The following is a 14,910-nucleotide window of genomic DNA, read 5'->3' as shown; positions in this document are numbered from 1 at the left end:
ACATTTACGGTAGCTCCAGCAGTTGCTAGTGACTCATTTTAAGTGTTTGTCAGTGCTCAGTGAAGGTCAGGGCTGTCCCTTCTGTGTGTGTATGAGGAAGGAGCAGACACAAGTACCTACCAGGAACGTATCTGAACCTAGGGCACTAGGAATGAAGGGTGCGCTGTTTTCAATCGGGATAAGATTTCCTAATGTAAAGATTCTGCAAAACTGGATAGTAAAGAAAGCTTCCTTGCAGAATTTTTGCATTATCCTGGGGGCCTCAAAAGAGAAGTGCATGAGTGCTGTCAAAAGCCTGTAGGAAGAAGATTCAAATTAGTAGAATATGTTACTTTGAAAGCATCTAGAATTTATTTTTAAAAACGACTCCAATTCTAATGAAACTAAGAGGTGGCACGTCAGCTTGTCACGTTGCTTTTCTTCATTGCTAATGCACATATCAATGGTTGAAATAGTTTCTTCTGGATGTTCTTATTTTATTTAATTGATTATTCTATTAATTCTTAAATGTTTTGCGTAGACATAAAAAATGCCAGGCTAATAAATTGAACCATCCCCTCCATGTATTCAGACAAATGTCTGTTTACCTACGTGCCCATCTTAGCACAGCAGAAATAGTATAGCTATGGGGGATGGCTGAAGTTATCTGTTCAGGTCCGTACTTTGTTCCAATACATGCATCAGACCTGTCTGCAGAATATTGTACTGTTGCTGATGCCACACCATCAAGAACAACTACATCTTCCAGTATCTGGTGGAGTCTGTGAGACTGAAAAACATGAGCTTTGTTTTTAAACTGCAGATTTCTTAGAGTCACTGGGAAACAGTACAGTTGGTTCTCCTTTTTTGTTGTTGTTGTTACAAGAGATTTTTTTACAGCTGAATTGCAGTTAAATAAATCTTTATCTTTTGAACTACAGTAAGTAGATAAGCCATGGCCTATGACAAAGTATATAATTTAGCTGTCCAATTCAAATCAGGTTAGACAGTCCTGTAAAGTTCAAGAACATATTTGCTCTGGGTTATTGTGCTGTTTCTGTCATGTATTCTCTGTTTTTATGGACTTCTGACAATTGATCTTTAACCTAAGCGGTGCACTTTGGTCAAATATCTCACAATTTTTTGAGCATGAGCATGTGACAGGAGACGAGAAATGATCAAATCCTGAAAGTCCATGTGTGGCTGGTGCCAGGCAAGACACTGATTTCGCTACGAGGTGTCAGAGGAGGCAGGGTGGGAGCGGGGGAAGTGTGACATACAAACAATGTTATCGTCTCTGCACATGTCTGTTGTTTGTGGGCAGCCCTCGGGTGCGGAGGATGCTGAAGCTGTGTGGATGGATGACCACTGAATGCTGCACTAATCTGCCTAGACTTGGCAGGCATGGTGGTCCCGCAGCTGTGCCCTGCTTCAGGCATTGGAGCTGTTGCTGCAACAGAGCCAGGCTCATTCTCAGGCATGTTGTTTCCTTGTACTGAACAAAGAGGAAGACTGTTTTCCCCTTAAGGTAAAAGTTACACTTTGAGAAGTTGTATTTTGCTAGCAACAGCAGTAAAAATGACATACATGGGTTCCTTGAGCACCGCTGCGGGATTTTTCTCTTTTAGTTTCAGTACTATGTGCTTTTTTTTTTTTCATATCTAATCAGAAGACATCCCTGGGTAAAATTTTTATTACAGATATTTCTAATGGAATTAAATTTCAGCTATGCATCACTATCACCAGCGTACATGGTGAGAAGGGGTTCCTAGCAACATGCACAAAATTCAAAAGCCTGGGAAGTGCTGGGCGAATGACTTGCCCCTTTATCCTGGAAATATCCTGGAGATCTCGGGTGGAGCCCCGTGTTAGCAGCACTGGAAGGGAAGGCGAGACCCTATGTGAGAGAAAGGAAAAGAAGATACAGATGCACTTTATTCAAGTAATTCCACCACTGTTGAGCTTTTCAGCCACCTCCTTATGTGTTTTCTTATTAAATCCTCTAATGTGTACACAGGCATTTTTGTGACGTCTTTGCACAAAGATGTTCATTGTAACTGCTCCTGAAATTTCAGTGTATGATTCCTCAATAATGTGCTTTGCTAGTGACCCAGGTTTTTTGAGAGCTTATGCAGTAAAAGGTATTTAAAGAGATAGGTTTGAAAATCATGCACATGCTGCCATGACAGATAAACTCAGACAGACCTACATGAGCTTTTCCAAACCCCTCATTCAAAAATTGACAGTTTTCTTAAAGCAAGTTGTTGTTTTCTGTTGCAGCTGTGTGCATACGTGTAATTGACGAAGCAGTTCATAGTGATTAGGCAGAATTTTTTTTTTCTGCTTGTCACACTGGTGTACATTTCACATGAAGTTCTCAGAATTAATTGCCGCAAGTAGATTTTTGCTGGCTAGTAGCCACCTTGTACATGAGCTGAAGTAGGAGTGAGAAGCTTCTAACATCCTTGAGGAAAAGCTGGAGATCTCTTAAAACAGCCTAGCCAGGCCTTGCTCTGCAGGTCCGCTTTCATGTCCTCGTCTCATTGTGTGCCCTTGGTGGGTTGCTCTTCCAAGGACCAAACACCCGTTCTTGCATTCCCCTGGGTGCCAGACATGGCATTCCCACTTCCCAGGGGGACCACAGTCCCAAGTGCCTTCGCAGGATCCAACAGTGCTGAAGCTGTTAAGCAGAGATCATCATGGTGGGTTGCCATTTCCCCCAGGTCCTGTTGTGTGCCAGCAAACCCTGCTGAGCCTCGGCCACCACCTAGCCACTGGTGCTTTGGGATGGGCTCTTTGATTGCCGCAGTGGGGAGGAGGGTGCCTGTGGGCTGAGCATCTCTTTTCCCATTCCTTCCGTCTGGGAGCAGGGTGCAAAGCAGCAGGGCAAAGCAGAGCTGCTGTGCGTGCAGGTGGGGTCAGCAGGGATGTGCTATCCTGAGGAGGAGCAATCTCAGGTGGCTTTGTGCAGCTGCTTCTGCTGTGAAGTCCCTCCAGGAGAGGTCACAGCTCTGCGGTGTGGTCAGACCAGAGAAAAAGGTTTTTGGAAACCATGAGCTTGCATTGAGTCTTCTGGTTTAATATTGTATCACACCTGGGGGTATTGCAATACCTCTCTGGTGTGACTGCTCTGAGGGATTTGTGTGGTGTTGGCCAGTACATCTCTAAATCACCCCGTGAAAGGGTGTTTCTTCCTTATATCCCTTAAGAACAGAACAGAACTGAAATTTCTCTTACCATTACACTCTTTGCTCGGTCAATGCAGCCCATTGTGTATCTGAGCCAGGCTATAATTTCCTTCTCCTTTCAGGCTTGCAGGAAGGAGAGCACACTGCTGACACAGATTTTTAAAATATAAATAAGAAAGTTCAGTCACAATAGCAGTGACCAGTATAGCCCATGGAAACTGAGATGCACACGTTTGCATTGTGTGCATTACTTCTTGGATGTAAAAGTCTGTTATGACAGCCTGCCAACAGGCCATTTAGCGTGTAACGCATGCCAGTACGTACAGCATTTAACTCTCTTTGTCACACACCTGCTATCCTGATTTTTAAATGGCTGGCAGTGTGATTAAAGATGTTTGCTCACTGCTCAAAGGGTGTTACATCTCTCCACACTTCTCACCTTGGCTACTGGACGAATCCTTGCAGTATCCTTTACACACCATTAACATGGCCAAGCATTATTATTTTTAAGTTTATCACTTAATGCTGTTTGTTTTGCAGTAACACCAAGGAGCCCTGGCCTTTTAGCAGCTGCTAAGAAAACCAAGTAAAAAAGCAGTCCCCGTGCCACACCTGAGATTTCAGACTTACACCGTCGTGGTACCGCAGGGACAGCTTGCAGATGTTGGATGTAAGCGGGGGGTCCCTTTGTATGCTACTTTCCAAAGTTGGCTGCGGTACTTGCCTTGTGACTGAGCCAGCCTGTTCAGCTGCTAGCCTAGCAAAAAGTGTTTCCAAGGCAATTTGCAGACATTTTTTAACATGAAGTCAACTCCCCGGCCAGTGAGAGGAAAAGCAGAGCTGACGCAGGATAGGTGGCAGGAGGGTGAGCTGGGGCAGGGGAGTTGGACTGCCACTTCTTGGCTCTGTCACGCTGCTGCTGGTACATGGAACTGTACTTCAGCTAAGCCAGAAACTTGGTCTGTATAAGAGAAATTAAATGGAAGAATAATAGAAATGATCAGAAAATAATACCTGCACATGAAGTGTTTGTAGCAGTGCTTGGGAGACTGCATGATAACAGTGATTTTATTTCAGTCTAGACCTAATAGACTTTTTTGTGAGTGAATTTTGTGAAGAGTTGAAGTAGAATTTTTGTTTAACATTAAATTGAAAACTTAATGTTTCTTAGGATTCTTAGAGTGGTGTAGGAAATGGCAGGATGTTACCAAAAGTAGCTAAATTATTTCAGAATTAAAGATCTTAGCTTATTTAATATATTACCAAAGGTAGCTAAGATACTTGAAAAATTGTCATATACTTACAGGCCTGCACTTCAGTGTTTTTTAATCTTTTCCCTTTTTATGAGAGATCTCATTTTCTGATTTCAATCAAATACATGAATAGTTTTGCATGTTCTAAATAATGATAATTTCCAACAGGCTGTACATTGAATGAAGTGCATTCAGATTGATTTCTGAAACTTACTGTGGGCATCAGAAGAACATGGTCTGCTGACCAGAGGTGCATCTGGTGCAGTATTTGGGCACTGAGGATGGCCAGTGGTGAAGAGTAAGGAGGTTGTGCAGCGGCATTGCACTGTCACTCTCCCCTTCCAGACAGCAGGAAGGCTTGGAGGGAGAAAGACCTTTGCCAAGCTGCTTTTTCTAAGAGGCTGGATGCCCTTTTGTGAACGAAGTGGATGGTTCTTTTCTGGCAATCAAACAAGGGGAGAGTATGGGACTGAAGAATGGGGTCAGTCAAAGATGGAAGAACATACTTTGTAGTGAATAAGACCAGACGTGCCGATAAACTGTGAAGAACCTTGAATATGGGGATTAGCTCGTGTGAAAGCATGGAGGTCAGTGCCAGAGACCTTAGTGTGATGACTCCGTTGATTGTTCAAGTAATCTTTCTGATCATATTCTGACTGAGTTTCCAATAGGAAAGAGGAAAGACTAGTCGTGGAAAGAGAAAATGATATTGCAGGCTCTAGGCCACAGAAGGAGTTTCCCTGCTGGTCCCAGGGCAGGAACACGATGAGCACGACCTGTAAGAGTAAGGAGAAAGAGGAAAGTGTATTGAAAGCAAAAATACTAGATTTTCTTGTGCCATGCTTGGCGGAGGCATGTTCATTGTATCACAGAGAGGGTTGGCAGCTCCCTGCTAAGACAGCTGATCAAGAGTTCCCAATCATCAGCCAGCCTCTTGGAGAGAGAAGACAGATCTCCAGAGTGTTGACTCCTAAAATAATCTTAATACATGCTGTGAATTTCGAAGACTTCATGTTCTGATTTGTGGACAAAATCTCAGGAAGCTAGTTTATGTTCACTAAAGACAGATACAGATAGGTGTTTTTCCCCTTTTGCTCAGCTTTCTCCGAAAGTGTTTGTTATCTACTCTGTGTGGTTTATAACTTATTTCCTTATTTGGATGGATTTTTTTCCTTTTTTTTTTTTTTTTGAGAGAGAGAGAGAGCATTTGGGTGCTGATACTTTCTACACTGTTTATGACAATGAGTTCATTGGTCTTGCCAAAACATAAAATGTCTTCTCAGGTAACTGGTGTTAAAAGTTTATTGCTTAAGTGCAACATGTTCCAAATTTAGACTTCATAAAAATGGTTATTGATAATAATTTCCCCTTTGTTTTTTGATGGTTGACTTGAGATTCTGGGATATGATTTCCAGCAGTGCTGAGTACTTACAGCTGTATCTGAAGTTAGTAGAAGATGTGCTTGGGGCATACAATGTGCAGGTTAATGCTGTAACTGAAAAATCAGATTTATAATGTCTTAACTGGGCACACAGAATCGAATCAGTGAATGCCTTGAAGAGTCATGACTCTCCATCTTAGTAGCTCATGTCCAGAACGACGATGATGATGATGATGTTACCCCTTTGCACTGCAGGATGCTTGAAGACAGGGAACTGGGTCTTTTGCTGTTTTCCATTCAGAGATGCTGTATGTTCTCCCAAAACATATATCCTAGAGAAAGATTAAGGGAAGAAAGTTTGTTGCCTTTTCACTCAATAAGAAGAAAAAAAAAGTTTGCTTTGGGAGGGACTCTAGTGTCTTGTGTCGTATCCAGGCCCATCTATCAAGTCAACTGCTTAGGGATTCAATCCAGTTAAACAAATTTTTGAAATGTGGTCTTGAATGAATCTTGCCAGGTCATGGCATTTGGTTCTTCCTGGTGTGCTGATGTTTGTGTATTCTTTGCAAAGTGTTTCAGACTTTATCCTCTGGATGAAGCCCTGTTGCCATTAGAACGTTCATAAAGCTCTGGCTCGTTATTTGTGGAAAAGACTCTAACCTTTTCTTCCAAAAGCAGTTACTGTGCTCAAGTACTTTTTCCCCTTGGTGCTCAGATGCTAGGAAACAGCAGTAAAGTATTTCCCCAGTACTTTGTTCTCAGTTGTAACCAGCCAGACTTCTTCATCCGTTTTATTAGCCTCTGTGTACAAAAGCACTGTGTTAGTAACAGGTTTTTTATAACCCTTTCTCCTCAAACATATTCCCACTGCTTCTTTTGCGTTAGAGATTTTATAGGCATTTTTTTCCGTGTGTTTTATTTAAGTGGTATTGTTATTGCAGTTATAGCCTGTTGTAAAGCGTTATGATTATCAAGATGACGTGGAAGGAATATGAGACTGACTTATAAAATGATGCAGTAAGAAGTATTGGATGATTAGTTTGAGAATAATTTTAAGAATCAGTAGGGTTTTTAAAGAAGAGAGTCTTTGTGATAAAATAAATTTGACTGGTACTGTTGTGGAAGGAGTTGCCGTTTGAGGTCCTAGCGTCGTAGGACCGTGCTCCTTCTCTCAGACTAAAAGCAGCAAAGCGGTGCTGTGGCAGGGCTGCAATAGGAGGGAGCAGTAAACTCTGTGATGGTAAAGTGCATTCTTGGGCTGACAAAGAAAAATAGAGGGCTCTAGAAAGGTCTCTCTCTCCATCATCGATCAAATGTGATGGATAGTATTCTGGTTGTTCTGATACTAGAAACAAAATCTGAATAACACTGCTTGCATTGGCAGTTCGCTGTGGCTTCATGCTGAATAGAATCCATTTTTATAAAGGTCCCACATCAGTGCCTCTAATGACCCTGAATATATTTTCTTCTCAGGTCCTTAGAGCTCCAGGAGATGGTCACACTTCTGGTTTCTTCTGGAGCAGAATGCTTCTAGACGCATCTGACTGGGGGCAATGGTTGTAGAGTAGAAGTGAGCCCCAGACTGGAATAAGGTTCATCCTAACATAAATTTTAGATATTTGTCTAGGTCTTAGAGCATACCTGTCACCAAGGATTTAATGTTTTGGCTTAGTTCTATCTCCAGAAAATCAAGAGTTCTGAAATAAGGTATATTTCGGTGATGAGAATGTGAAATGAATAGTGAAATCAAGTCTGAGTTTTGCTGTATATTTATTGTCAAAACAAGGTTTTAGACAGAGTCCCATTGTCTACTGTATTCTGGCAGCTAAGGATAGGATAATAACTGATACATTTTTCACAGCATTTCATTAGATGAAGGAATCAATAATTATTCATTTCTCCTCCAAGCTGGGCATCTACCATCAAGAATGGAAGATCTGCGCAAAACAAAACTTGTTTCTTGTGCTAAATGCTCAACTTTATAACTAGGCAAATAGGTTACACCTAAGTTAGCAGCTTTTTCTTACCCTCTGATGCCTCTGACTGTCATAAGATGAAGAAAATCATTAGCAGCTGCACAGCTCTGTGCAGCGGTTTAATTGTGTGTGGAGCAGGACCGAGTATGCCGAATTAGTTCACAGAGATCTGATAATAAATGAGAGAAGGGAGACTGACTCCCAGCTGAATAGTTTAGCGGTAGCCCGTGTTTTTAATCCATGAGAATAGGAGATTGCTGGCTTTAGTTACACTTTCAGTAGATGAATTACACAGTTGGTGGCAGCTCTCGTTTGACACGTAATAATCGATACTTCTCGGCTTGCTCACAAATGGGTGTAATAGCAGAGCACTACCTGAATGTCCGAAGAAGGAAAAAAGTCTGTCATCTTAGACAAACCTTATACACATGCAATCCTGAGAAGCTTTTGCTGTATAGCATTTTAGTATGTTCTTATTTTTCTACTGATTTCTTGGATGCAAATTGCTTGTGGACCTTTTAGCCCAATCATGGGCTTCTGCAGCTTTTCCAGCTCCGTGAGCTTGGGGGAAATCTCAACCTCTGGGGCAAGCAGGAGCAATTTTAGGAGAGCCCCATGGCACTGCCCATTTCCTAGGGACATCAGAGCACGGTGTCAGATGAGGAACACAGTGGGGAGCAGGAGTGAGGCCTCCATCAGTGCAAAACCCACTGCAGTTCCATCAGTTTGTTCCTCATCCTTGGGTGGGTTATTACAAGTATATCTCGATTTGTGTCCATGCCTGGATGCTTACCTACATGTGGCAGATGAGCGTTTTTGTAAATGCACTTTTCACTCACTCTTGAATTCTTAGGTCTCTCCCACGTCTCTTGCAAACATTGTCAAATTCTTAGAAACCCATCATCTGACCTTTTTCTTTTGGAATATTTATAAGTGTACAACAGCTACAGACTTACTCAAAGCATTACGAGTAGCAGCAGCAAACTACTACTAGTGTGCAGTCTTACTGTTTTTAAAGCACCAGAGTAATTAGCTCTTTTCATCCTTGTTTGATTGCAATTACACTCAAATATAAATATCACTTAATGAACTTTGCAACAACTAAGGGCTGTACTGCTGTTACATAGGGCAGTTCCGTATCTACATGGTGATATTCTTCCTGCATTGGCATGATTAAATTTAAAGTAATATTGGCTAGAGAAGGAGTTTATTTTGTTGCACCCTCAAATGTGTGTCAGGGAGTACAAGCAAGTGGAAAAAGTCTGTCTGGAAGCAGGCAGGGTGCTGTGGTGTATTGCGTTTCGCTGACATGGGAGAAATGTGGCAGTGAGGTCTACAGTTGCCTGCTGTAAGCGCTAGCACTCAGGCTGAAAAGCAGCTTGGGATGCACCTTTTGCTTCATTAAGCAAAAGGCTTTATGCTTGGGGCATGAAATGCTATAAAACCTGGTGAAGTATTACAGTGTGTACAGTATGTACAGTTGTTAGACAGTATTGCCACTCACAAACATCTAAAATAACAAGTTAGATATTCCAACATAAAATCTGTCAGAAATTAGGGATATGGTTTTTTAAACTCTTTATTTTCTTTTTACATCTTAAGATTCATTTATTTTTAAGTGAAAGCTGAGATCTTCACTGAAAGTTGAGATCCTCACCTGACTTCAGGGCTTTAAAAAAAAATACCAACTTTCAAAAAACTTGCAAAGATGTCATAAAAGTTCTTAACAGTGAGCCAGGCATCTTCTGTAGAAGCTGTGTGATTGTATAAGCTTTGTCATTGTAAAAAGCATCTAAAAATCAGGGATGCAAAATGCAGGCTAAGCTCCCGGCACTTGCAGTTTAGCTGGGGTTTGCTTACCTTTAACAAATGTCACTAACTCTGCTGGCTCACGTTATTGAGGAGCCGGCCAAAAAAAAAAAATAAAAACCCAACACAAACACCACAGTCTAGAAAGCCTGCGTTGTGTGTGGGAGCCACGGTGAGGCAGTTTGTAGACCTTGCAGCCAGAGTTACCTACAGCTGATCTGTATCTTCCTGAACGTCTGCAGCCTCCCAGTTTCATCCTGTGTGTGCTGGGGTCAGTAGTAGGGCTCGTGTTTACAAGAGCAAGCACATCATGGTGAGGGATGCATTAATTTCCTTGTGCTGTTTGCGTCTTCCAGAGAAATGTCAGTGCTGACCCCTTCTCTGAAAGGGAAGGTGGAATGGGTGGTGATGTCCAAATTTTTCTGCCCGCTGTGCTGAAGTGGCAGGCTGTAGCTTTAGAATTTTGAAGCGCTGCGTTGTTAGCAAGGAAGGAAGGTGGAGCTTTCATGTTTTTAGGTACTTTTGCAGCACTAGAAAAGCAATACCAGGGCATAGGCATGGGCATTTTCAGAATGCTTTGTTCATTGTTCCTACTGACCTGCACTTCAGTCCCAAAGAAGACAAACTATAAAGCCCCTACCTTAGAAAGACTAAGATCCAAGAATTTGAATACTGGTATAGGATTTTTAATGTGAAACTCAACTTTGCTGGTTTGGAAAGCAGGTGCTCCTGTACATAGGTTAGATAGTTGGTAGGTGAGCTGTAAATCTGCTTCTGTTCTATCTGCCTGTGTTGAACTCAGTTGAGATCTTTCTCTGCTGTGCAACCCTAGAAGAAACAATTCTTGAAATAACATTTCAGCACCACAAACACTTCTCATTTGACGCTGTGACATTTTGTGTTGGCGGCTCAGCCTGCCTCTTCAGCCTGTGTGCGGCTGTCACTGTTCAGCCAGTCCTTCTTTCCTGCACAGCTAGTTCAGATGAAAATCACCTTTCTCTTAAAAGTGTTCCCAGCGGCTGTTTAACGTGGCTAAGCCTCAGGACCTGTGTCATGCAAATATAAACTTGCTCTTAGGTCAACATCTGAAGCATCATTTCCATTGGTTTTGAGAATCCTATTAGTTACAGAGCAATGATAAATACTGAAGTGGTGTGGAACCACATTGTTGTGGCTCAGGGGGCTACAGGTGATGCTTTAGGTCTTGAGGTGTCCGTGATGCACGTTGGTACTCTTGGATCTCGCAGTTCACCTAATGGTTCAGTGCAACTGAAGTCCGCTGGAGTCTGCAGGAGATGTCATTCAGTTCATAAGTACTTCCTCCACATCCAGTGGAAACAAATTTTATAATCAGAAGCAATGCCTTGAAATGTTTTACTCCTGTCATATTGGTAGGGAAAAAAAAATATACTGATATAAAGAGGTTGTGCACATTAATTATTTATCTCGCAATCAAGAAAGTGTAAAAATAATCCAGGGTGAAAATTCAGAAGGGATGTAAAGGAAAGCACTGGCTCTTTCAGTTTGAATAATGCAGGCCCTACTCAAGCTTTTTCTTCAGAACATGAGGTCTAATCACAGCACAAGTAAATAGATGTTTTTTCTCTAAAACAGATTTAAAAATCATGCAGCTCTTGAGAGGAGACTAATTGTGCTCACTTAGCTTCAAGTGAATAATTAAACTTTGATAAGTTATTATTTTCCTGGCTCCTCTGTAATGTTTCTTATTAATTCTTTGATATTCAACTTCTAGACTTTTTAGCATCAATCCAGCTCCGCTTCTATTGTCTGAAAAATAAAATATGTAAAGGAAAAACTGCCACAGATTTAAATACATTGTATTGTTACATATAAACATCATCATTGTAATTAAACCACTTGAAAATATGAACCGTCAACTTTTTCTCTCAGGGACTCAACCACCTATGGGATTTTTGTGCCTTTGAAAATCTCTCTGGAGATCCAGTGTGCTTTGCTTCTCCTGATTGTTCTTGAAGTAAAATTACCTTTTAGTCCTTCAAAATCTGTTGGCTTTATCTGCTACTAAATACACACATAGTAAGTGCTGCGGGATCAAAAAAAGAAGTTGCTCCTCCTGCACTTGTAGTTTTGATGGGATTTGCAATTTGGCAAAAGTCAGTAATCTGACTCTTACTATATTTGAGATCATGGTGGATTACAGTAGATCCCTTTGGCCTGGATGAAGAACCTGCAAGGTATCTTCAAATCAGAGGGAAGGGCGAATAGAAAAGAGACTGGAAAAGGATGAGAGAAGGCACCTGAGGAGCAGGTTGCCTGGTCCTGAGTCCTGGGGCAAAACTAACGACACCCATGTTCCTCCTTCCAGACATTAACCTGGCGCCCTCTTAAATGTCTCCACTGACAGAGATTTTGTCACCTCATGCAGGTTTGGGCAGACTTTTTTCCTGTTAGAAATGTTTTCCTGGTGGCCAGCTGGTTCCACAAGGTGCCTGTGGGGAGAGTGGGATGATGCTAGGTTGAGGAGGTGAAAGGGGATGAGAGGGAAGCGCTGAGGCGGTAGGAGCAAGGTCATGGAGATGAAGGGCCTGGATGGAGAGCCCTGGGAGGATTAGAAGAAAGTGTTACCCAACTAGGCTCCTTGTCATCATGTTTCTCACTACTGATGGCTTGAACTTTCTGATGTTTTTGAAGTGCTGTAAACAGATATTGAATAATAGCAAAGCTTGGAATCTAAGCTCAACCTCAGTGGTGGAGAAATGTTTGAGTCCCACATGCAGAACTAAAAAATAGTAATATGCAGAACTAAAAAATAGAAAGACGTGACCATAATGCCCTTTTCCTCTCTTTTCTACCCTTACAGATGAACAGGAGCCAGCAGTCAGCAGTGATTCAGATATTTCATTGATTATGGCAATGGAAGTTGGACTGTCCGATGTGGAGCTTTCCACCGATCAAGACTGCGAAGAGGTGAAGTCTTGAAAGACAAACAGAGATCCGACACTAAACTACAGGGGAGGGTCACAGGGAGGGACCGAGTCAGCTTTCTAGGATTTGGACCAGTCATGCACATGCCTCCAGAGCACTGTCACTCCTGCACACTCCATTCTGAGATGGTCACGAAAAGCAATAGCAACAGTTGTGTCTGCCTGGATGCGGTTTCATCATCTACATACGTTCATTTTGTCCACATGGGAGATGAACGCTTCCAGTTCACCCACGTGCTTGAGAGCAGTCATGTAACTCTTCAGTGGCTCTTAAATACGCGACTGAAATGACAGCTTGAGTGTTTTCTACACTTGTTCGATCGGGTTTTTGTTTCTTTTTTTTGAAAAGACATATGTTTGTTATGTTTGTTTGTTTGTTTATAGTTTGTAATGGATGGACACTCTGGTTTTGTTAACTGACCCCAGCTTTTTCAAGAGTTCAATCCAGAAAACTGAATTCCCACTTCATGATCTCTGACTCCAGGATTTATCATTGCCTTGTTGTTTCTGCGTGAGGTACACATGGCTTCAGAAGGATGGGGCACCAGCACCCTGCATTAATGTGAAGCCTGCTTTCATTAAGCGGGAGCCTTGGAAATAGCATATTCTGAAGGGCTTTATTTGTAAGAGAGCTTGGAATTAACAGATTGCTGAGATTTGGGTTAAAACTGCATTAGGTTGGCTTTTACTTAGGGCTCTGTTCTAGACAAGTATCCTACAGTGTGAAGGAGAGAAAGAAAAGCTTAAAGCTTCACTCCATCCTTGTAGTCCTTTGCCGTATTTTACACTACTAGCAGTTCTCAGTACATTAATGGCCTTCCTTCAAGCCACAATTCAGTAGCTGGAGAAGAAAATCTCGCGTAACATCGTGTCTTTTCTGAGTTTTACAGACCAAAGTCTGACTGATAGGCTAAAGGAGTGTCTGAGAAGTTTCCGGAGGCTGCTTCTGAACAGCTGTGCATTACACAAATGGCAAGAATTTCATTTCTTAGAAAGAATTCCATTTCATTTCTTCAGACACCTTTTCTTAGAAAGGGTCTGGAGATGGCCGATATCAGAGTCAGAAATTGCTATTGAAGCAGGATGCAGCTGGTTGGAATGTTTACTTCCTGGCTTGTTTTCTTAGAGCATTTCACTTCTTACATTTTGATAGCAGTTTTTGCCTGCTTGTTATCGAACACAAGAGTTCAGGTGGTTCGTTGCCCTCCAGAGTCCCTCTCAACATTGTAGCAAGCATAATGGAATACTTGCGATTTGTATATAGATATCCATACCAAAATATTTTAGGTAGCAGGGAGGGAATTTGAAAATAAACAGACCTAACATAAATCAAAACACCTAAGTAATAATGGCCTGTGATGATTTAGTTCATCCTGAGCTCGGCTTTCCAGGGAAAAGCTTGTCGTTATTTGTTCAGTGTACGATTTCATTTTTTAGTCAAAATACTTAACTGTGAAGAAGCATTTTTAGCTTACTGTTATACAAGAGTAAATGGTTTCTGTTGACAGTCAGATGATTTGAATCGCATTACTGCCTCCTGAGTAAGTCCATAGAATCAACAATTCATCTTACATCGGAATTCCATAGAGAGGTCAAACATTTTGACTTGATGGTGTCATGGCAGCATCTCAAAATGCAACTGTTAGGGTTCTTGCTGCATTTAGTCTCCTTGTGAATTTACTTGTTAGATGTGGAAACCAACTTCCAGCCAAAATTCAGTTTGTCAGATCTTATTCAGGAACAAATGGGCTTAGAATTATCCCTAAAATTTTGGCCAACTTGCTGTTTTAGTACAGGAAGAAGGAAAAATTATACTCCTTGCTTTTCGGTCCAGTTAGAACTCAGTTCATTGTATAGCTTATTTTTTTTTTTTAATGTTCTTAGTCTCTAAATTGCAGGATAACTTTGAGACAAAGGAGCACAGCCCTAATCATCCTTCAAAATTGTGATCCGGAAATATGCCGTTACATTTTTATAAGCCATTTGAAAGGATATCTCTTCTTAATTAAAGACGTACAGGCAGCTGGAAATCTGCTTGGTTTAAAAAGAAAGTTAGGCGTGCAGCTAGGTCAGTCTTGCCAGTATTTGTGGTTCTGTAATTGTATTTTCCTTATTCGTCAATGTATTTTCTATTCCTTGATGCTGTCGGAAAGGCCTGCAGCATTAGGGGAACCGATGCTAAAGTTCACCCCTACACAAGAGAGTTTGCACGAGGTACCAGATCCACTCCACTTCAGCTCTGGAAATAATGCTGAAATGGGATTCAAGTGGTGCTTACACCAAATACTGGCCCTTCACACAGGAAAAAAAATCATCTCAAATGACTGCAGGGGAAGGAGTGAAGCTGGTTACACACAG

The 14,910-nt window shown here is 41.6% G+C and overlaps 1 protein-coding gene across 1 annotated transcript in view; it reads left to right on the top strand.

Moving 5' to 3' along the window:
* RNF150 (ring finger protein 150) overlaps nt 1–13,023 on the top strand; it is a 115,865-nt gene extending 102,842 nt beyond the window's left edge. Inside the window, exon 7 of the mRNA XM_086746735.1 lies at nt 12,429–13,023. Within this exon, the coding sequence (XP_086602861.1) occupies nt 12,429–12,547 (119 nt within the window). The 3' untranslated portion in view covers nt 12,548–13,023. The remainder of the gene's footprint in view (nt 1–12,428) is intronic.
* The last annotated feature ends 1,887 nt before the right edge of the window (nt 13,024–14,910 follow it).

This window comes from Chlamydotis macqueenii, chromosome 4 (assembly GCF_036417535.1).
Source record: "Chlamydotis macqueenii isolate bChlMac1 chromosome 4, bChlMac1.mat, whole genome shotgun sequence".
Lineage (NCBI taxonomy): Eukaryota > Metazoa > Chordata > Aves > Otidiformes > Otididae > Chlamydotis > Chlamydotis macqueenii.
Note: the sequence above shows the minus strand (reverse complement) of the source record. Positions and strands in the feature narration are given on the sequence as shown.